At 37.6% G+C, this 23308-nt stretch overlaps 1 protein-coding gene across 2 annotated transcripts in view; it reads left to right on the forward strand.

Annotated features, from left to right (window-relative positions):
- Positions 1–23308, forward strand: part of LOC105232516 (guanylate cyclase soluble subunit beta-1) — a 55476-nt gene that overhangs the window by 661 nt on the left and 31507 nt on the right. For both annotated transcript variants that reach the window (XM_049448605.1, XM_049448606.1), the window contains exon 2: positions 2517–2590. In XM_049448605.1, coding sequence (XP_049304562.1) covers positions 2517–2590 — 74 coding nt within the window. The remainder of the gene's footprint in view (positions 1–2516; positions 2591–23308) is intronic.

The raw sequence follows: 23308 nt of genomic DNA on the forward strand, positions 1-23308 counted from the left end.
AAACTATGAAAGTGTCATGTGCGGGAAGGATGTCCGGTTGCGTAGAACCGACTGTCGTGGGAACGCGCGTCTTTTTAGGCGGCTTTGTGGTTAGCCAGCAGAAGTCAATAAAATATGAAAGAAATGACAGGCAAATAAAGACCAACAATCCAAGCGGATAAAGCCAAGTCAAGAACTAATCACGACAGCGACAAAAGGAGTGCTAAATACAGCAAAAGCTCTGCCAGGCCAAACCGATAATGACTGCTTGCGCTCAGGGAATACGCGGGTTGCACTAGCCGGCGGGCTGCACGACTGGCCTTTCCATGCGAACACCTTCAAGGATATGCGCAATCAATTCATTTTGATTTGCACACAGACCATATATTAACATATGTCTGTGCATTGCTGCCTACATTCAAAGTCATGAGGTAAGCAGTGAGCTCGGGATTAACGCCCGCGCCATAGGCGACCGTTTGCGGCGAAGGGGCTGCTTGTGAATGGAAAATTGCGAAAACTCTTGGCGCATCATTGCGAGGGCGAGGCAGAACATACAGCTGATATATATCATATACATTCACACGTATATACGAGTATATAGTTTATTTGCGTTAGCAAAAGTTTAAAAGTCCTCGACGTGAAGGGAGAGTGCTTGCGGTCTACGCTCGGATTTTAGTTTTGTTTGTTTAGTTTAAATTTTCACATAACTGTTGTAATATTGAAGTTGACAGGGCAAAATGATTTCGTGTTTTTGTATTATTTGTTTCTTGCGGGTCGTCAGTGTTGTTGCTCTTTGCGGTTGTTGGCAGATACATTAAGCTTTAATAAATATTTATAATTCATACCCTCGACGGGCATTAATGCGTTCATATACATATATATGTGTGTGTGTGAGCATGAGCGGGCAGAAGGTATGAATAATTGACTGAGCGACTGAACAAGCGATTAAGCAGACAGTCTACGGTCCTGCCTTGAACTTTTCGCTCGCGTATTTGTTTTTGTACATTTTCAATGTCAGTAAACAGCGATGTGGGCTAATAATAAATGAGAAATGATGAAGCAAATTAGACTGCTGACGGGTTTTCGCCGCCGAGATTTGAATTTCACATCTTCAATCGGCTAACCAGAGGAATTCACTGTGTACTATATATGTATGTACAGGAACACATACCAAATTACCCTAAAAGTGTAGTCAGCAGTAGTGAAATTGTAAGTGCGAAACTTTGGAGTTCGTGAAAGGAAGTAGTAACTGAAAAATCTCCATTGCCTGAAATTAAATGTAGCCGCAAAAATGCGTAAAATAATGGGGTTTTCATTCAAGTCACACAAATATTTATAAATATACTACATCAGAGCAATTTTACACAGGACGGTTCGTTTTTTCACCCACTAAAGTGCAGTTGTGTACACTTAATTTTAAGCTGTCCTCTAAGCTATTGTATCACTAGGAAACCGGATACAAGCGTACAGAGTTATTGATACACATAGCTGTATTTACAATCATTGCCGGATAAAATGATATTGATTTTGAAAACAATAAATAAAAACTGAAACAGTGGGCTTCATGAATTTAATGAAACCTACAGTTATTTACACGTCGTGCAAAGCCAAAGTTTTTATTTATCTCGTCTTAATTTTTTTGAACATAACGATAAGACATGTATCACTCACTTTTAGAATTATCTCGTAAACTTCGAGTTTTTCTAAATACATGTTATCCGTCGCGTTTTTCAATTCTCAACCGTAAAAAAAATCGCTAACAAGATTAAATTAAAAGCTGGCAGGCGGCAATCCATTTTCGGTTGAGTGCGCCTCAAAGCAGTCCAGCAAACACCTGCTTTTGTGTGCCCAGTGGCGTGAAGATAAAAATCCTTATCCGCTCAGCGTCCACAACGCTGCTCGAGATCTCTACCGTTAGAAGTTCAGCCACACAAAGGGTCAAGTATGTCCGTGTCTATGGGAAGAGAAAGCGTGCCTCACACTTTGAATGAAGCACGCAGCAGCGCAAATGCAATACTATTGGATAAAGAAAATTACATCAGTTAAGTGAAATATGATGCGAAATGGCGAAAGTCATAAGAGAAAAATAAAAACTCTGGCAGCTGCCACATCGGATTCCATGCCGCTTACTTGACGCAAGCTGGCGCTGCTGCCGCAAAATTTATTTGGTTCCGCTTGGAATGGGGAAACAGTTTTTCTTTTTTGTCATTTGCGTTTGTATGTCTGTATGTATGCGCATATTTATATGCCATTAGAATTTCAGTTCTCCTTGCATTCGTTTCGCATTCACACTTTTGATAAATTAATTAATTTTCCACAGACACTCTGAGTGGCTCACTGCTGACGTTGTTGTTGCTGTCAGCCCACTTTTTCAAACCACCGCACTAAAGCGAGATTCCGCACACACATACACACACAATTTGAAATTCTTGAAACTTTTCATTTCGCCTAGTTTTTATTCCACACTCATTTGCCTAAGAACCGTTTCGCCTAGTGCCTTATTAAAAATAAATGTATATTTTCCCCCTACTTTTCAGTATGGATTCGTTAATTACGCTTTGGAGCTGCTTGTGCTGAAGAACTTCGGTGAAGAAATATGGGACCAAATAAAGTAAGTAAATTCCGTCAGCATTTCTATACTCACAAATAATTTCAGTTAAACCTTGCTAAACATATGTGTGGAGGGGGTTTTGTGAGAATGTGTGGAGCACTTGCCCCTTAAAAGTATCGTTGCGAGTTTTCTACAATTACTATAAAAACATGAATCGAAAATTTTCTGGAATTTAAAAGAAATTTTTCCAGAAACATAACGAAAACTTCAAATTTAATGGCGAATATTTTTTATCATTCGAAAGAATATTCTTTGACATTTATTTACATATCTCCACAGGAAAATGGTGGCCAATCGACCGGCCCCAAACGTGAAATTATCTGCTTACCGAAGTATTCTCTCAATAAATCCGTTGATTAATTCGATGTGTGGGAAGTGGGGCTTTCTTGTTGAAATCAAATGTCGCCAAGATCGCGAGCTTTAGTTTCAGGCATCATGGCGCGTTAACGGTCGTCACTGACGGTTATGTTCTCACCGGCATCATTTTTGAAGAAATGTGAACCGATGATTCCATCGGCCTACAAATCACACCAAACCGTGGTATTTTCTGGATGAAACGACGGCTCTTGAATCTCTTCAGGTTGCTTTTCGTCCCAAATGCGGCAATTTTGCTTTTTTACATACCCATTGAGCCAGAAATGGGCTTCAACGCTGATCAAAATTTGGTTCGAAAACGTCGGATCTTCTTGGAACTTTTCAACAGCTCATATATCGAAGCAATATCACTTGGGATGGTTCACTCTCCACAGCCATCGTGAACACTCTCAGCTACGGCTACTAATTATTCTTCTCTGCGTGCTGGACGTGGTTATTCGGTCGAATATTACCGAAAAATGAATGCTGGGTCTCAAGTTCAGTAGACCATAAGTTGAACGAACCGCGCGTAACACATTCCTTACAGTACTTGAATTTGTGCGATTTGTGAACGTTGTTCAAGTATAAGTCTTTCCACGATGAAATGCCAAAAAATACTGAAGAAAAATAACATGACCTCTAGACACGACTTACGCGAGATCTGTCAAAAGTAAGCTATTGAAAAAAGTATTTTTAGTTGGATCACCCGTTAGAACTATAACAATAATAAAAAGAATATCATAAAGTGGCTTTAAACCAGAAAACTTTTGTAAAGTTCACTATCTATCTTAGTAATTGAAATTGCCCTAGATGAGACATTTAATTTGAATTTCAAATGATAAAATCATTTGCAATAAAAAAATGTAAATCATCTTTTTCTAAGAGGAGAATTGCCACAGGGAATGCGTTCAATAACTCAAACTCTCTTTCCGTTATTTCTACAGTTTATTTTTGGCATTTATGTCATGTAGCTCAGACGGCTGTCATTTCGCAGTGAGAAGTTGTTCTACATTTTTCCATTTAATTGGCAATATTTGAAACTAAATTCAAACTAAATATACAAAACTCTCTTTTAGCTGTATTTTAACCAAAGAAGTTAGACTGCCACGAATACTCGACCATCTGCCCACTTATAATAATGTAAATATGGTATTCATTCGTATATTTCCAATGAATCAGACTAAATATTGCTTGATTACATTTTATGAAGAAGTTGACATGGCAACCACATATACAAGTAGATGCAGTTCCTCCACTTTGATATATGTATATATCCTCACCTAAAATACAAAATAACGTAACATCACTTTTCCTAAGTTTACAGGCGAAAGAAAAACGATTTAAAGAAATCACGCATATTGAAACAAATTCTGAGTTTTGGTTATAAATTGTTATATATTGGTTACATCTGACCACGGATGCTGAACATTTTTTGCTATATGTATGTAAAATGCTGTAGTGAATCATAAGAATTAAGAAACTCAATTTTGATTTTTTTGATGATACGTTGTTTTGCATTTTTGGTGACAATATATATATCTTAAATATATATTACATACATTATTTGAGTAGAAATTGACCAGCTTAAGGAATTCTACTGCGTAGGCGCAATTTCGTTTTGACTTTTTCGTGATTTCTGCATAATTTATCACACTTTTCCATAAATTCAGAAATATTTTGTCCGTCTGCAGACACACCGACAATTGTGGCATTGCTGATTTAGCAAACTAGCAACCTATATCGAAATATTCACATTTACTTTTACATTTTTATCTTTCTTTATTGGATATGTGTGTACGCACACAAGTGTAAGCATATTTTCGGAGAATATATTTATGACAATCTTCATATTTTCACAATAATTGAGAAAAGCGTAAAGAAAAATGGTATTTGTTAATGTTTGTATGAAATTCAGAAGAAAAACTCATCGCCTTGCTTCACACTTAAATTTCTGAAAATATTTGAAATAACAAAAAAGTTTAAGAAACTTTTTCATAATGCCCATTAAAGCACGAGGGTGTCCATTAAAAGCATTACCAGAGGTGTGTGAAATATCCACATCAAACCAAACTGCTTGCGGTAGCTCTCGGCTTTCGGGAGGAAATTAATTGAAGAAGAAATTATATCCAAATTCGTTGAAAGTGAGAGAAATAGGAATTTTATGAATATGAAATGCATTCCAATTAACTAATGAAGTCTTCCTTTTCGTCTTTTACGTCAGTGACAAAATTTTTATGAAACTAAATGAAAATGATATAAAAGCATAAAGGTAAAGAAAGTTTTACAATCCGTAAATCTTTACAAATGCTTATGTGAAAACTATGAATCATTTTTGAACTAACTTTTTCCTTTGATAAAAATCCTAAACGTTGTCCTTTGCAACACAATTTCGTAGGCTCATGACAGTGGTCAATTGGGCTTGAAGTTGAAACGATTATGAAACCCAACTAAACGCAAGTAGGCATAAGCAAAACTACATACACTTAAATATTCTGAGGAAGGTGGGTTACACTGCGTATAAGTAACCTCAGTGTTTTCAAGACCGAACTGTATACTTGTTGCAAACTTTGCTGGTACAAATCGACATATATAGGTATTATATTGTATATGTTTTACGTGCTTGTGCTGACTATGCGACGCTATTAATTTGCTTTCAGTTTGACTAAGGGATAATCCGCAGCAATTCCAACAAACAGCACCAGCAAATAAACTGCAGCGCTTAAGTACGAGCAATGAACTGATAGATTTGCGTCGTCACAAACACACACCGCTTTGCTGCCACACATACATACACTTTGTGGGCTTTTCGCATTTGTGACGAAGTTCTTGCCATTCGTACTTTGGTTGGTTGCTGTTCAAGGCATGAAATTGCTGCTATAAACACGTTTTCTGCCGGCCGCCCAGACGCGCAAGATCTACTTATGTATTATTTATATTTAGTTTTGTACTTCTGTAAGCAGGAAAGGTGGCTTAGGTTGGCAAATACAATTACCTGGTTGTCTGCTTGGACATCTCCACACACATATGTTTATTTGGGCGGCGAAAGTAAATATTATTTCACCAGGTTGTAAGCGAGTGTGCCTTGCCAGAGTAGTATGTTCGTTTTGCACACTTATTTCCAGTAAACAAGTTCATTAAGAGAGCAGTGTACACATATTTATGACGCGCAAACTTTAATAAATATTTATTGAGTATAGGTATTCTTTCCCTGCTAAATTGAAGCATGCAACGGTGAAAGCGAAAATATATTATCAATTACACAATTGTCTACGCCTATTTGGCTTACCAAGTTACGTTACATGTAGATGACAGAGCAATAACGGGAGATTATAATAAGCTTGCGGTTATTCATAGAATTTTCTTTGAAGACAATTCGCGTTCGTAATTATTGCTTTCTACGGTCATAACAATCTGCAGAACCTTGCCGTTTTTGGCTTGAGGGGTTATGTGTTGGAAGACCAGTCTTTAATTAACGCTAAGTCTAAGGTTGTCACAAGAATAGAGAACGAGTGTTGCCAGTGGCTCGAGGCGAACAATTCAGGAATTAATAAATCTCGATTTGGATTATTCAAACATTTAAAGAATACAGAAAAGGTTAAGCGTTTACATAACATCCGAAAAATTGACAAAGGAGAAATAATATAATATTTTCCGTAATTAAGCTTGCGGTATATTATCTGCATGAAGATGCGAAATGGCGTGAGTTCTAACATTTCAACTAACATATACACACACACACGCATGTATGCATCATCACAGTTTTATGACTATACAGCTGCAATAAGCATGAATTGTGAGTTTGAGAGTAGGAAAACGTGTGCCAAGATTTATGTCAGGGAAGTGGTGTAACGGGTATGTTTGCGCAAATGTTTGTCCAACATCCGGGCTCAAGAGACTCCACATCTGGAATGCGAAGAAAGTGAAAAATTTTGTGTAAGCAAGACAGTCGCATGGCTCCATCGTACACATTTATCATCATAAAGGTATTTGCTATTTTATGAATTATTTTTTGCGCTGTGCGGAAGACAAATATGCTACAGCTTTACGCGGTCACACACTCAAATCGGCTTAACTAAAAGACAAATAAATTCAGATTAACAACTTGCGAAGTTTTAGGGAAGAAGCTAGAAATCCATTTCTATGGAGCAACTAATCTAGCATTAAGGGTATGTTATTGGTATGAGTGAATATAGGTAAGTGATTTGAATTTCCGGAAATTCCATTTCTCAATGTCTTCCAATATTTTACTATAAAATATCAACAATAAATCAACATAAACAACGCCCGGCCAATTAAACACTTTTGAATATATAAATTTATGACCACAATATTTTATATGCTTCAATTACCAAAGCGAAGCATATAAAATAAACACATGCGAGGACATGAAAAGTTTTACACTCGCAAAAAAGTTTCTTTGCATTTTTTATAACTTTCATCTTTCGCATTTTTTCACTTCGCCAAATTGCACTCGGCTTGCAGCGGCTTTTATATTTACCCACCCCCGCGCGCACTCTCACAGAGTAATATAATATTATTTCACCGAGTTTGCCTTTAGTGGTCGCGGCGAACACATACACAAGCAGACGTGGCAGCCACATTTTTTCGGTATTTTTGTTGTGTCACAAGAAGTTTTCACAGTCACATGTTTTGTGCTCCACATGACAAAGAGAATTTAAAGTCATACCGGCGGATAATGTGCCACATTCACGGACGAGCCCATTTTCGTTTTATTATTCTTACTCGGAATTTACATATAGTACATACATATGTATATACATATACTTTTTATGTTGAAAAGGTAATTAAATAGTAGACTGTGGGATAATGGTGAAAAATATTTGGTTCTTAACTCTGGAAAAAAATCTGCCGAGGAAGAATACTCATAGAAAAACTAAGCTAAATGAAAACGTTCAGTCTTCTTATCGAAATCTCATACCACTTCCAATTTCTTTGGAAAGTTAAAAGAAAAGAAGAAAAAAAGAAGAATCAAAATCTCAGTTTTTCATAAAATGTTTGATTTGATGTTTCCGGGAAGTAGGTTGCTATTCAGAGAAAACTAAATTTACTGTTAGTAAAAACAAACCTAAATAACGACTGCAGCATATACTTGTATTGTGTAGTCGAATGTAGAATAACAATGGTTCGCTCGCTTCCGTTCTGGGAGTTTCGAGAAATTTCGATTTACTCTGATGAAAAAAACAGGTTAAAATTTGATTAGAAATACTAAATAAAAGACTTTTTCGACTACCCAATAAAATTCATGCAGGATTTGTTTTCCGAACGATTAAACTTAAATAATACAAAATGCAAAAGACCATTAATATTTTATCTTCAGGAATGTAACCTTTCTATCGTACATTATACCCACATACATACTGCACCTTCAAAACGCGTGACACTGGAAAAATCCTGAATATACGTGTTCAATAACTTTCACAGTTACAAAAGCAATTTTGGCGAATAACTGTGAAGTGAAGTGAAGTTTTTAGTGCTGTCACAAACACCAACCTGGAGGTGAGGGTCCCACCAAAGTGCAACCAGAGTGAAGAATGCCACTGCCAGGCATTTCAACTCTTTAAAAATGCACGAGTGCCGTCTGCCGTGTTGTGAGAGTATGTGTGAAAGCACCGTGCGCAAACCCAATTAAATTTTTCCCGCACAAACTGCACTTAAAACTTTAATTTAGTTGTGCGCATGTGGCACGTAGTCCGAGGGCACAGCCGGGCTTTGTGAACATATGTTTATACTGCCTGGACATTCACATATATGAGCATGTGTACATGTGTTTGTTGCAGTGGCAGCTCTTCACAAAAGCAAACTTTTAATTGCTGCAACACATCGTTGACATGACGTAATGCCGTTTGAGTGCAGTTTTGCAATAATTTTTCTCGTGCCCGCTTTGTGCTGGAAAGTAAATCATTTTCCAAACAACATAATGTCCGCCGCACTCTTTCAAGCACATAATTGCACATAGCGGACGCACGACCGTCCATGCAGCAAGGAGGTGGTGGCTTCCCGAGCTCGCAAGTTTCCACATTACAGCGCATTGCACAAGGAAGCTGGTGAATATTTTAAAAACAATTATAACTGTAAAGTGCTGTGACATATGTCGCCATAATTTTGAGGCTTTTAATCCTAATTTGCCTGTTGTCCACACACACACACGTACAATGACATGGGCGCACACTCATTTTTTGTGGTGTGTGTGTGTGACGAAAGCTTGTATGCCAGCCGGCTTTGTTGTCTTTGTAGTTGTTTTCAACAGCTTAACGGCTTATAAGCACATTATTAGAGGCGCACATTGCCTTCCGCCCTTATTTACTTTGTCGGTTTGAGTTCATTCATATGCACAAAGTTCTTGCTTTTCTAGCACACAGCTATCATAACAGCAAACAGTGCGGAACACAGCCGACGAACGGTAGATTGCGATTTGCACACATTCGATGCATCTGTAATGGTGCACCGGAACCAAATTCAATCACTAAAAGTGCAGTCTGCAAGCTTTCGAGTGATTGGATGGAACACATACCCACAGGCACACGTACGCACGCGGGCCCAGCAGCTTTGTTTGTGTGCGTTTGTGCGAGGCTGGGCTACAGCTCATTAATTTAAGTGGACGCTCGGACGGACGTTGTTAAAACCTTATCACGATGGCAAAGCAATAAACGCACTCGCCCCCGCACACAAACCCTTTATTCACGAACACAACAGCAGTGCCTTAGCATGTGCTTACAAGTAGCTTAGGCACTCGAGAGTTTGCTAGAATTTAAGATCCTGATAGAGGGGCACACAGTTCGCTTGGAGCTTACTTTGGCTGGCTTAGTTCAGGTGGATAATTGTTGGGCTGAAGAGTGTAATTATGGTACCAGATCTATTATATTTTTGTTATATGAATCTATTCTTAAGCAAGTAGGGGGGGGACAAAGCTCAAGCGAAAGGCAGACTTAGCCCCATTTATAATAGAACAGAAGATTTTTTAAAACGAGCCAGCAAATATCACCATAAATTCATCACAACTATTATAACGGCATTTGTTTATTGAACCGAAGCGAAAGCAGTTCAATGAGCAGAAATGAATTATAACGGCATGTTGCTTATTTATGGCTAGGGATTTCCGAACAATCCCAATTAATTAAATACGAAAACGGCAAATATTATTTATTTCGTGCGCGCATGTGTGAATTCACCGTTAAACGGCGTTTTCGATTCCCTCATTTACACACACACAGGTAAATTCAATAAAATGGGAAATTATGAAAGTTATAATGCGACCGGGCAAATGTACAAATGGAGTTTGTACACTTTCATTTCCACTGTGGGAATACACTGCGTATGAGCAATATTAATTACGCGCCCATATTGATGAATATTGAAGTAGCGCTGCGCAGCGGATTATTGCAATGAATGAGGAGAATTTATTGAATTTTTGCAAATTAATTGTTTAAGCCGCACATCCGACCATATTTTACGTGGCTTTCCACTTTTCGTGGCAACTTTTATTTACAATGTGCGCAAATATACATACTTACGCTTATATTAATTTTATTATAATTGAACTTATACATTCATGGGGACAAAAATATACAATTCAATAGTCTCAAGTGTTAAATGAGTCCTTTCGCTTGCTAAGTTTCTTAAAATACAGTTTCGCCCAGTTTAAGCCTCATATATACAATGTAATAAGTTGTCGTTAAGGCCTCGCGAAACTTGCTAATATCTTGCTATACTTAGAACAAATATTTTGTCATAAATTAAACAGCTTATTTAGGAAATAGTTGCGACTATATGTATATATAAATGGAAGTTCGGCAGCACGCCAGCTACTCTAAGTAATGAATTTAGTAGAGCGAAGGTCACCTTCATTACAAACCTTGCTAAGAGATAAGTGGACAGACGCAAAGAGCGGATTATTCGATAGAATATCGGCACAATAATAAATACATTGCTGCTTTCATTGAATATAACTCCAACCCAATTATCAAGCGAACACGCAATGTTCCAAGTAATTATCATCACTTTAACCTTTATCGCTCCCACTCACTGCTGAAGTTAACTACACTTTTTCTCTCTCAAAATGGTATTTGCAATTAGTCATTTATGACCTCTACAATTGGGCTACATAAATCATCAAATTGAGATCACAAATTACATTGTATATATTCCTCAAAAAATTATTTCGGTTATTCAATTGCTAGATAAAGGGGAATGGTAATTTTGTACTGCTAAAGTGATATTTTCTCCTAACAGCGGCTGTGAGCTATATGAGGATGTCACTGTAAAAGTGTGTCCGACTGTCGGTAATATACATATTTAGGTTTCTGATATACCTTCAAAGATCTCCGTAATTAATGTAATATATGATCAATTTACTTTTACAAGCGAGAGACGTTGTCACATCAAAATGTAGGTCAGAGTTATAGTAAGTAAACTAATCATCGACTCATTTTGAATCGGAGATTGTTGGTACTTTCGAACGAATTATTTTTTGGCTTTCTAAAATGGACTGCCTTGAATTTTATTTCCACCTGCTATTACCTAAACTGTATCGCCAGCTTTTCACCAGCCAACTATTCTAAATAACTAAGATAACTAGGAAACGGTTTTTGTTGTTTTTTTTTTTAGAAAGTTAGCAAATTAGATTGAATTTTAAATTGCTGTTGACCGTGCTGAATAAATTTTCAAAAATAGATTTCAGTTTCAAGACAAATCATTCGCATATTCATGAACTTGCACTGAGCCACTTTAATTCTTTCACAATTCTATTAAGCACATGCTTCGTTTCCGGTTGTCACTTGCTAATTCCTTTTGCTGGCATGATTGATCATGAGCAATCCATCATTGTGAATGGTTTATCAGACGGCTAAGAGCAAGAGCGAAATGATACCGTTATACAACTGTGTGATATTGTTTGTGGGTTAAATGTTGATACATATTTAATGTGGTCGGCGCATATGTACGGTGACAAAAGCACGTGACCTTCAAGCGTACAGCTGTCAATGTCTCTTGGCATTACATTTATGATAAAGGAAAGACAAGCATTAGATGAATTCAAATTTCCAATCCAATGTAATATATTTGTAAGTATGTGTATTTTCAAGATGTCGCAGAAAGTATGCAAAAAGTCGTCAATTCTCTTTTTGGTTTGTTTGTTATTTGAGCGTGATTCAAAAATAGTTATAATTTCATTAAATTTGATTCGAAGTAGTACCTTACTGCCATGGAATTTCATGCTTCAAATGATTATGCACTCCCGAAGAAAAAACTCATATTTACTGTCTTATTTATTGAGGGCAAACACACAATGTTCATACATCGCCTTGTATTGGCCATTAAGTACAAAGAGGAAGATTCACAAAATGCTTTGACCAAAGTGTCAACAGTTCATAAAGCGCGTCCCGCCCCGCCGTGGCATGTAAGCATGTTCGCATATTAGATTCATTTTGCCGTTATGTAAAATGCCGAACGTGTCCATAATGTTAAACATAAAAAGATTGAACAATAACGCCAGCAACACCAGAAGCTATCAGAGCCAGCTAGTTAATCTCGCCCTCGCAATGAAAACACCCACATGCACGAGAAGGCCTCACGAATTCAATACTCATTCATTACATGTGGGAGTATGCATATACACACATACACAGCGAATGTAATCGTATGTTATTCCGCTTTGCAACTTTTATCGAAAACTCATCGTGAAAGTTCGAATGCGGTTGAATTGACCCCAATCAGTCAACGCCGAAAACGCTGAGTAGTCGATTTAACTTTTGGTGATTTTGGTTTGCCGCAAGCAATCGAGGAGAAACGGTTTCTTGGTCTGCAACGGTTCACACAACAAAGGAGGAACTTGATGAAAGGGTGCAACAATAAAGGCGCATCGCTCGAGTATTCCGTTAGCACACCATTTATTTAAAAGAACGTCGCTACACAGATACGAGATGTGAACATTGTGAATTAATTGTTTTCCTGAAGACTATTTACTGCTCCTTCGGATTTCATTATTATTGAGCCTACAAAACCAGGATAACGCAACTTCCGAGTGTGCCTAAATTACACTAAAACTCTCCTTTAACTTGAACTTATTAAATTTACTTTTTTGTTTGGTTTCGTCAAAAACGCAGAGTCTGAGTTCTCTGTCCGAACCTCGAGAACCTCGTGGTCCATTTTTGGCTTTAGTGTACCTAAGTAAAATATTTGTAGTTTTTGCTTCCAATTTTGTTATTGGCTTGTAAAATGGAATATTACGGTAACATAACGAAACACCCTTCTTCATAGTATTAATTCTACTAGCCGATGAAAATGGCAATTTGGAGAACGTGTAAATTGATGCTACAGAAGCATTAAGCTGAAGGCCATAAGCCGTTAGCGAAAACGCCCCGCCGCCAATACATCTAAGAAATCAATAGAAGTGTATATATGTATGTATGTATGTAGCATATTCATTATGTACTTAACAGTTCGAGACATATATTCCACAAACAAACCTCTGCTGAACCTCTGCGGTTTCTAAAACTTTCCAAATCGCGTAATGTTTCAGTAAAGCGTAAAACCGGTTGGATGATTGGATGTTTAGGAATAAAAGTTTAAGCCAATATTCACATTATGCTTCACGGAAATGACAATATATCCAACAAAAAACAACTTTTTGGCTTTCTGTACACACCACAGGGAAACTGGTTAAGGATCAATCGCGAATCGAGACTCGAAGCTATTTTAGTACTTATAAATCATATACTCAATTTTCGCGCTCTTCCCATATTACTTATACATATGAACCCGTCTATGTATTCACGAATGCCACATCAATTTGGTTAACAAATCACATGTATCGTAAAAGCGTAGGAGGAGGTATAGTAAATTGAGGTTTGGTTGAGGCAACTCAATTAGTCACTCGAAGCGAACGTAGCACACATTACCGAGCACATACATACATCCACATGCAAGTACAATTGTATTTGCTGTTTGTCAGTGTTTGTATGTGTGTCCATCGCTAAGTCAGAAGCAATTAACCTCGTCTAAAAGATGTGTCCTGTGTATGCAACGCTGGGCCAAGAATAGATTGTACAAGCATTCTCTCCTCAGGCCTTGACATCTTTGTGCCTGTGTGAATGAAAATAGCCGTATCAAAGTCAATTGAATTGTCCCTCATAATGAAGGTAAAATCATGGCGATAATTAAAGTGAAGAAGGCAACAACAAATGTAATGGACTGTATGAGTGGTAATTTTGAACACAGATGATTTCCATTCCACAGACATCCACTATTTTCTGTTTTATTGGAAATCATTGATGAAATCGCTTACAAGTCGGATTTTCCATATGTATGTATATGTAATGCCATGAAATGGTTGGATACAAATAAATCAAGTTGCACACATTCATCCAAATGTGACCAGCACTTGAAAATTTAGCAGACTCTTTTGCCTTGAAGGAGGCGGAAGTGGAAGCGTAAATGCGGAAACAAATGCGTATTCGTGGCACGTTCGTTTTTTTCATTCATTGGACATTCATTGACACACATTAGGCTCAACACATTCACACACAGGGTAGTAGGCATGATGGAGGCTGCTCGAAAATGTTGCGTCTGCATGCACGCAGTTCGGCAGTTATGGCTCCTTATTGCCCTGGCCACAATGTGGTTGTTTGCGAGCTATTTGATTTTATTTCGGATATTATGGTGATTAAATTCAAATATAAAATTGTGTTGCTTTTTACTTAGAAACCGTGCTGCGTTGCATGTAAATATAAAAATAATGTGGCATAAGTACGTTCGTTAAAGTTGAAAGTGGCTTGCAGTGTTGACGGCTTCTCTCCTAAAAATTTATTGCTTCATGCAAAGTAGAGATGGATTTTTGAAATACGTCGAGATTTTAAAATTTCTGAATTGTTAATCCTCGCACATTAAGCTGAGTGGGTAAGAGCACGCTCAAGTGAAATTTAGAAAAAAAATTTAATTTAATAAAGAGCAGAAAAGTATAAAGGATATTTCATATCCCTATGTGTTCAGACGGACATAATTGATGTGGTATAACTGATTCACAATATTCGACCTACCGTTTCCATAGAAAATATATTGGGTAGTCGAAAAAGCCTTTTTGTATTTCCAATCAAATCAAAATAATTAATGAATAAACAAATATGTACCTCTTTGGTCGACCACTTTTTGCCATTTTTCCCTTAGAGAAATTATTCCCTCAGTGTAAATCGAAATTTCCAGAGCGGAAGCGAGCGAACCATTATTGTGCTTCACGAACTGATACAGCATCGTCTCCGTAAACTTCACAAATTCCATTGGTGACTTACGTGGCATTCTTCCCGTTTTTATACAAAAAGTTCAAAATGTAGCGAATTTCTTCATTATTTTCACTAATTTTTGAAAAGCTGTAACTTTTTTTCAACTTCCCCAAATTTATTTATTTTTTGGTTAAATAAACTTAAAATCTCACCTTTCCAACACTATATGGTATGACACAATGTGAGTGGTAGCACTGGAGATATACGACTGCAATGACATCTATTGACAAAATACGAAAAGACTTTTTCAACGAAGTGTTCTATTGTGTCTATAACAATAACCGTGCGGAATCCACAATAGGTTTTATACCCAAAGTGAGCACGAAGTTTGTAGCATTAATAAAGAAACGTCGAAGACCATATAAAATGTGAGTCTATTTAGCCGTGCCCGTCTGTCTGTTTGCACATATCCGGCTGATTTATCGGATCCGCCAACATCTGACCACTAAAGCATATAGCTACCATACAAACTGAACAATCCAAGTGAGGTCCTTGTATTGAAAACTTTGTTGTTTGTGGATGATGATATACAGAAATATGTCGAAAAAAGTTTTGCGAGACATTCTTCTTCATTACTTTAATTTGAAGAAAACTCTGGCAGAATGTTATCGTATTTTTGTGGAACTTTATAGTGAAAATGATCTTGCTGTGCGAATGTGCCAAAAGTGTTTGGAATATTTAAGAGTCGTAATTTTGGCTTGGAAGATGAGGAACGTTCTGGGCGGCCAAGGACCCGGTAGCATTACTCGATGAAGATTGTTTCCAAAATGGATCCACTACGCCTACCCACCTGTAAAAACTATATGAGAAACCTAGCGAATCAGTCAAATCAAACTCAACGTCTAATATTCAAGATGCCAAAGTGAGCTTGGTTCATCCTAGGCCGTCAGGCCGGCGCAGTTCTCGTGGGATGTAGTCTACAAATTGACAGAAAGGTAGGAAAATGTGAAATAGCTTCAGCTAGACGATACTTTGAACAATACTGTTATACAATATATGTTTTTCTTAAATAAACGTTCAAATAAATAAAATATGAAAATAGTTGTAGCAGAGGCGGTTCCAGAACCGGTTTTTCGGGGCAAATAAAGATTTATATCAAGATCATTATATTAAATACAGTGGTCTTTATACAGTTTAATATCATGTGTGAAAAATTTCAAATCGACCATCTTTTGTCAAATTCTACTAAATCGAAAAAACACATTACAAATCGTAGACGGGTAGTCTACTTAATTGCAATGTATAATTGGTGTATTGAATAGAAAAATTTCCCAAAACAAAACGATGTAGGCCAAGAATCTTTCAAAAACTATTTCTGCAGTGACTTCAATGTCATGATGATGGGCAACAGCGCCAGGCCGATCAATTTATCTTGAAGTATGTTTGTCGTCAGTCACATTTTCTTACGGTGATGTGCCGAAAAAGACCGTTCAAAGTTCACATTCGTCACAGGAACATCGCAGTTATTCAACGTTTCCAACGCAGTAGTCTGCCCCCACTGGTACTACAAGTGATCAAGTTCACCTTTCAGCTTCAAACATCGCACGACCTCATTTCTCCCCTATGAATCTGCCACTTTGGTCTCGACAGAAATTGTTTCTAACCTTTTATTATGGGATATTATGTTTAGCAAACAAGTTTAATTGAAGTAAAACATTCTCGAAATATATTTTTAGCTCTAACTTTCTTAAACCTATTTCTCTTATAAATGTTGTGGCATACAAAGTGATAATAATGTTGAAACTTTCTAGTAATCGGATCGATTTCATTCCCACACCCAAAAAAGTTTCACTTCTCACAAAAAGCACGAATTTATATTAAATGTCTTCAAACTTCTCCCTACCTTTGCCAGCACTCCCAGGAATTTCCTAACCTTTGTGTCTATAATGAGTGTATGTACATATACAAGTATTTGCATAAATGTTTTAATGAGTATTCATAGCTTTAAGAGTTTCTTTGCTACTGTTTACAGTTGACTTTAAGTTGTTACCATTTTTGCTTTAGAAAAATTACATTTTTTTACTGATACTTAAAGTCTTACGAGAAATTTCAAACTGTATATAAGTACCTACACGGTCACAGGTACTCAGGTATTTACAAACCTATCGAACGAAATTCCGCAAATATTTGTGCAGAGTCCTGAGTACTGTTCGCATTGCACCTATTGAGGTGGATGGCCACCATTTAGACTTGGCTGTCAGATAACATCTCAAACATATAAAAATTTGTAAGAGAAAATACAAAACATATATTTGCAAACAAAGAAAATTGCCAAGAAATCAAGTATTTTCCGCAGCTCCACCGCCCCCCGCAGTATGCACATACTCGTATTTATACAGCAGAGTGTAATCAATAAGGGAGGAAACAATGTTCGACTCGAGGCTGAAGTCGCACTCAGATGATATATTGCAAAGCAAAACAAGCGAAAGCGAACTGAATGAACACAAACAAATACATACACTCACACATAAGTACAACACATAAATAAGCTTAGCAAACCCGGAGCTAAGCGCGAGGCGAACGGAACTTTGTTGGCGCCTAGTGGGCCTGCAAATCGATCGCCCTTTTACTGCTACACGCGAGTGTTAAGAAGACATGACTCGAAGCAGTTTCGCTTTCTCAACTTACGAAGCATCTCTAATGTCAAAACAATACTGTTACGGGAAATATGAAAGTTTCTGTGCTTTTATTGTCATCTACAAGCACAGGCAGCAAGTTCGAGTTGGTAGCCAGACACGGGATTCGGTGAAACGACGTTGTATCACACATTATTTGAATGCAGTCAACTGAATTTCCTGCAGGGCATTCATCCATATGAGGACATATGCGTATATATGTAACGGTATTTATCTAAGCTCACATTCGCTCATCACTTCAGTTCTTCTCTACTCATGCCATCGCAGCCTTTATAATTTATATGTATTCCGGGCGTGATAAAGGCATATCGGCAGTGGCATCAGCAATGACATTGAAATTGAAATTCTTTTCATTTTCACACCAAAATTGTGTAGGCGGAATCTACAATGAGGTTTTCTCACTCGCTGAAAATTTCTACAGAATTCCTGTCACATTCATTGCCTTCAACGCCAGTACGATACAAATGAAGCTCCCGGCATTAGCATGGCGCCAAGGTGTGAGTTCGTCAATTTGAATTCCTCGCAGTATTCCATGTTCATCGCGACGCCAGTGTGTACGCACATAACTTTCCTTAACTGAACGGGGTTTTAAAACTCTACGACGTCATTAAAAATAGAAATCGACATTTTGTTATGTTTATGTCAGTTCATAGCGTTAAAGGGACCTTATTTACAAGAGATCAAAGGACTTTAGGGACAGAACGCATTTGTCGAACACTGTTTAACCTGGTCGAGCAGGCAGAGTGGCTAAGTAATTAATCCCATAATTATGTCGATACATAAACATATTTCAACCGTTGGACTCAATCCCAAAAGTTGAGTATTGTGTTATATTTTAATATTTTAGTGTTTGCTTTAATTTCCCCCTCACGTACTCACATGCTCTGATGTCATTTTGTTCATGTCTTGAATGAAGACTTCAGTAATCCGCTCACATTGGTCCTCGTAGGCATAGAAAACTAATCCACTATGAATACCAAATGTGTCCCCCTCCCCTCGGCGTCATTTCATTCAAGGCAAGTGGCATTGACGAAGGTCGTACGGTAATTGCGTCCGCTGGCATAGGCGAAGTCTAAGCTGAGTTTGATGCATATTCTTCGCTTCTGGGCTATTATGTCTAGCATTGTGCGTAATTTTATTGAAATATTGGCAACGCTTGGCGGCGTGCAGCCTGCCTGCTTGAGTGAGTAAAAGCAAACGAGATAACCAAACAAAGAGCATACAGGAAAGGGGACACAAAAATGGCGGCAAATAAATAAGACGAGAGGACCGTTAGAAAAAAGTGAAGCGGAAGCATCAGCAAATGGGTTGTAGTCGTCGTCGCCGCCGTTAATTCCGTTCGTGTCACTGCCAAGTCCAATGGCGCGCATTTATATTCGCCTTTAATACTTTGCTGTATACTTTGCGAATTGTTTACAGCACAGACAGCAGCACTTTCATTTGCTCATCATATCCTCCATCTGTCTGGGAGGAGTTCGTAAGTACCCCTGTCATATGTTGGCTTTCACATTTCAGCTGAGCACGGACGCGCGCCATGTCATGTAACACAAAGCGTGATTATAAAACTCACTCCTGCACTCGTCTCTGATGATCTCTGGCATTATTTACTCTTTCACATTTCGCAATTTCTGCTTCCACTTGCTCGCCCTCTCTCTTTTTTCATCTGCTTCCAAAACTCAGGCCAAACATGGAAGGGTTGCGTTGGCTTCGAGCAAACTTGTGTTTGGGTGGTGTGGACAACTTTGTGTCACTTTGTCGATGATGTGTTGGCCGAGAAATTTGTTTCCACCGCAATTTATAACTAACTGTTAATTCAGCGAATGTCAACAGTGATTCAACGTTGCTGCTTTGCCCGAATTTTACAGCCATGCATACATTTATGCATTCATGTGTGTGAGTGCTTGTTGCTATTCAGCACATTTTTTATGTGTTTGTTAATAGGGGCCAAGGAGTCCCTCCAGACATTCGTCTCCCAGAGTCACATATGCGCATACACACACACCAACATTTCTGCAGCTATTTAACTATAGTCAACAGTGATTTGTTTTACAAATCGCTCATTAGTCGGCGGCCATCAAGTGGCGCGTGCGTACATATCTAACGGTCATTAAGTACAATGTGCAATGGCAGTCGTTACACGGCCATGTCGCAACATTTTACTTGTGTTTGTATTTGAATAACGGACGTCTTGTAATTTACCGAAGATTTGTGAGTTTACGGCTTTGATGAGAGAATATGCTGATAGAGTCATTTGCAAGGCGAGAACATGCTTACTCATATTTATGCGCCTAGGACCTTTCTTATAATATTACTTGGCTGAATGAGAGCCTGGTAAGTCACTTATGTGAACTTTTTATAAAGCAAACACGTTTGTTGAACTATAGCAAGCAAATTGGATCAGAAACACACTATAGTACTGAAAAGAGCAATTTACACGCCTACTTATGCCTAAGTTAATGATTGTTTTATCTAAAAAGACCAGCGTCTTAAACCACCCGGGTCTCAAAAATCAAAATTAAATTGAAGATTCTTTATGCTGAAAGGAACTCGTTGTGAGTGGATCTTATCACATCAACTCCAGCACTTGACTAATATATTGCAACTCTTAATTTCAGTAAAAAGAATAACATTTTCTGCGTAACTTTGAATATAATTTTAGACGATAAAGCGTATTCATGCATATAAGAGAATCATTAAATGTAAATAAAGAGGAAACCTCAAATCTTTCGAAAGTAAACAAATAAACAGCTAAGCAAACCGGGTGACCCGGCTCCTAAGAAAATGGGGGAATGCTAGCTGGCTAGTGGCGCATATGGCGGCACCCTTCGAAGCTGACAGTGCAAGCCGGAGTCACGTTCGCACTCACCCACACCTCCGTCATGCCATGTTAAAATTATGACCTAAGCAAGCAAATAGAAATGAGCTCCAAACGCAGAGTGTGTGAACATGGCATCCGACCAGCCGCAGAGCACGCCCGACTGCATGCCGGGGAGTGTGCGCCGGCAATGTGTGTGCGCTTTGCACGTATTTTGCTGCCTTTCTGCCAGAACACTCGAAGAGCAAATGGATTGAAAAGTTGAAAAGTTTTGTTATTCTTTTATTATGTTTTCGTAAATCGATTTATATAATCGGAAGACATTAAAAAGTTGTGCTGATATTAGTCAAATTAATTGCCCGAACTTCGTTGATGCAACATGTCGCTTTGTGATTCCGTCTGAAGTGACATAGAAATAACCATTTTCACACATTCATAAAATTTCAAAAACTCTGCAGCTTTTGACTTAAACTTAACTTAGGAGTCAATAAAATAGCAAGTCACGCACTAGTAAGCAGACATTTATTGTTTTTCAAATGCAATATTACTCATACGCCCGGTGGTACTTTCAATATTTCTGTTCGTACGAATTTTCGAAACTAGTAGATTAGTTTACTTTACTTTATTGGCGAATTAATGAAATGAATATAGATTATATTTAAGTGGAAAATAACTCAAGTAAGAAATTTTCCCTACGATATTCCTGAAAATATGGAAAGGATTTTAATGTAGTTCATCTTCTCTATAAATGGTATACTACTAATTAAATACGAGTATGACCAAACCGCTGATAGCTTGTTCAAGCTTTAGTTACTAACTTAACTTTACTAGTTAATCAAACCTAATACAGTCTGTACAGTATGGTGTAGACTAGTTTCTTTACAATGTCAGGACAGTCTGAATATTCCAAAGGATAATGCTTAAAATTTATATAAAAACATATTTGCTTACACTAGCAGCTCAGCTTCGACCCATGCAAATCCTGGTTTTATGTTAGCAGAATATTGAACTCTATATAAGTACACATACACAGGCACAAAATAACTGGATGAAAGTTAAATTGTACTTTCGAATAAGAAAATGTATGCTTAACACAATTCCATCCCGCCACTTTCTCTCAGCACACTCAATAAATTCACACGCTATGCAAATTTACACATTTGCACCCTATCATTTCAATTATGATACCAGCAGCGAGTACAGCAGCAAAAAGAGCCAGAGTGATGCAGTAAAAACAATACTGACGTTAATTAGCAGTAAATTAGTGCGAATGTGTGCGTAGAAGTGCTTATCAAACGTTTATTTCCACTGCCAATAGCTGAGGGAGCAAGCGCCAGAGAACACACACGTCCATATAAAAGTAAGTCTGTATGTATGGTGACTTGGTTAACGATGTGTGAAATTCTCATGATGATTCACCTTGCATCGAATTGTTAAATGCTTTGGAACATTTTATGGTTTAGCAAGAACTCGGGCCGATCTGGTCCTTTATTCGTATCAATGATTTCACTTTAAAACGGTTTAAATTTTAAACAACAACGAAATGTATTTACCAGCCCGCAGGTGAGTTTCAAAACACGGTGAATGGGAGCATGCTGAAATACACACAGCTCACCTCACTTTTGGTGATAATGTTCAGATTAGTCGAGATTACTTCCAAAGGAGTGTCATATTTGCTAAATATATGTATAACAATATTATCCAATCACTTATTATTTACTTTCCATATTTAATTGTAGACATTTTTGTAATTGACATTCAGTGTACTCGCTAAACTCGTCAATCAAAATAGGTCCAAGTCTGCTAAACTAGACTGCCTTAAATCATTTCTGATTATATGTATGTATTTGGGAATGCATGTCTATGAGTTCAACACCCTGCTTAACTGCGGAAATTTATCAGCGCAATCAGTTGAAAAAGATATTCAACCGGTTAGCTGTATACGTGCAAGCCAAGAATTGCTTAGCTGTAAATGGGCGCGCGCCAAGTGCCTTTCATTGAGCAAATTTGATACGGTAAAAAGGTAGACCGAGCATTTTATAAAAGCGCGAAATCAATTAGAAAATTACTTGCCAAGTAAACATACAGACACACTCAGAGCTACTTATACTTGAATGTGTATTCACAACAGATTAAAGCCAGGAAAAGCGAGAGTAGAAGCGAGCAAGTTCGTTGCGACCACGCTTAGCTAATTTTAATTATATGCGTTAAATACACAGGATAATTAGAATTCCATGTTTGCTAAATGAAATGCACGAATGTGGGTTGTAGTGTGAGGACCACATTTTATGTGTTTGTAATTTCTGAGGCGTGAATCAGCAAATTTCCATTTCTACGTAATGTACATAACCTCAATTTGGCAGAATATCACGCATATTACTGCTGGCAAAAGGTGTGAGAACCATATTTAACACTCAAACCACCAAGGTCTGAAATTTCTGAATAAATATTATGTTAATATACGCCTATTAAGTAACTATATATTATATAATCATTGTATAAGGTAATAGCGAAATTCATTGGCTTAGTCATTACATTCCATGCATGCGGTTGCCATAAATTCAGAATTTCTGCCTGAAGGTAATTTGTCTTCTTGGAAATAATTTGAGGCTTTCAGTTT

Source organism: Bactrocera dorsalis, chromosome 2, assembly GCF_023373825.1.
Source record: "Bactrocera dorsalis isolate Fly_Bdor chromosome 2, ASM2337382v1, whole genome shotgun sequence".
In the NCBI taxonomy this organism is placed as follows: Eukaryota; Metazoa; Arthropoda; class Insecta; order Diptera; family Tephritidae; genus Bactrocera; species Bactrocera dorsalis.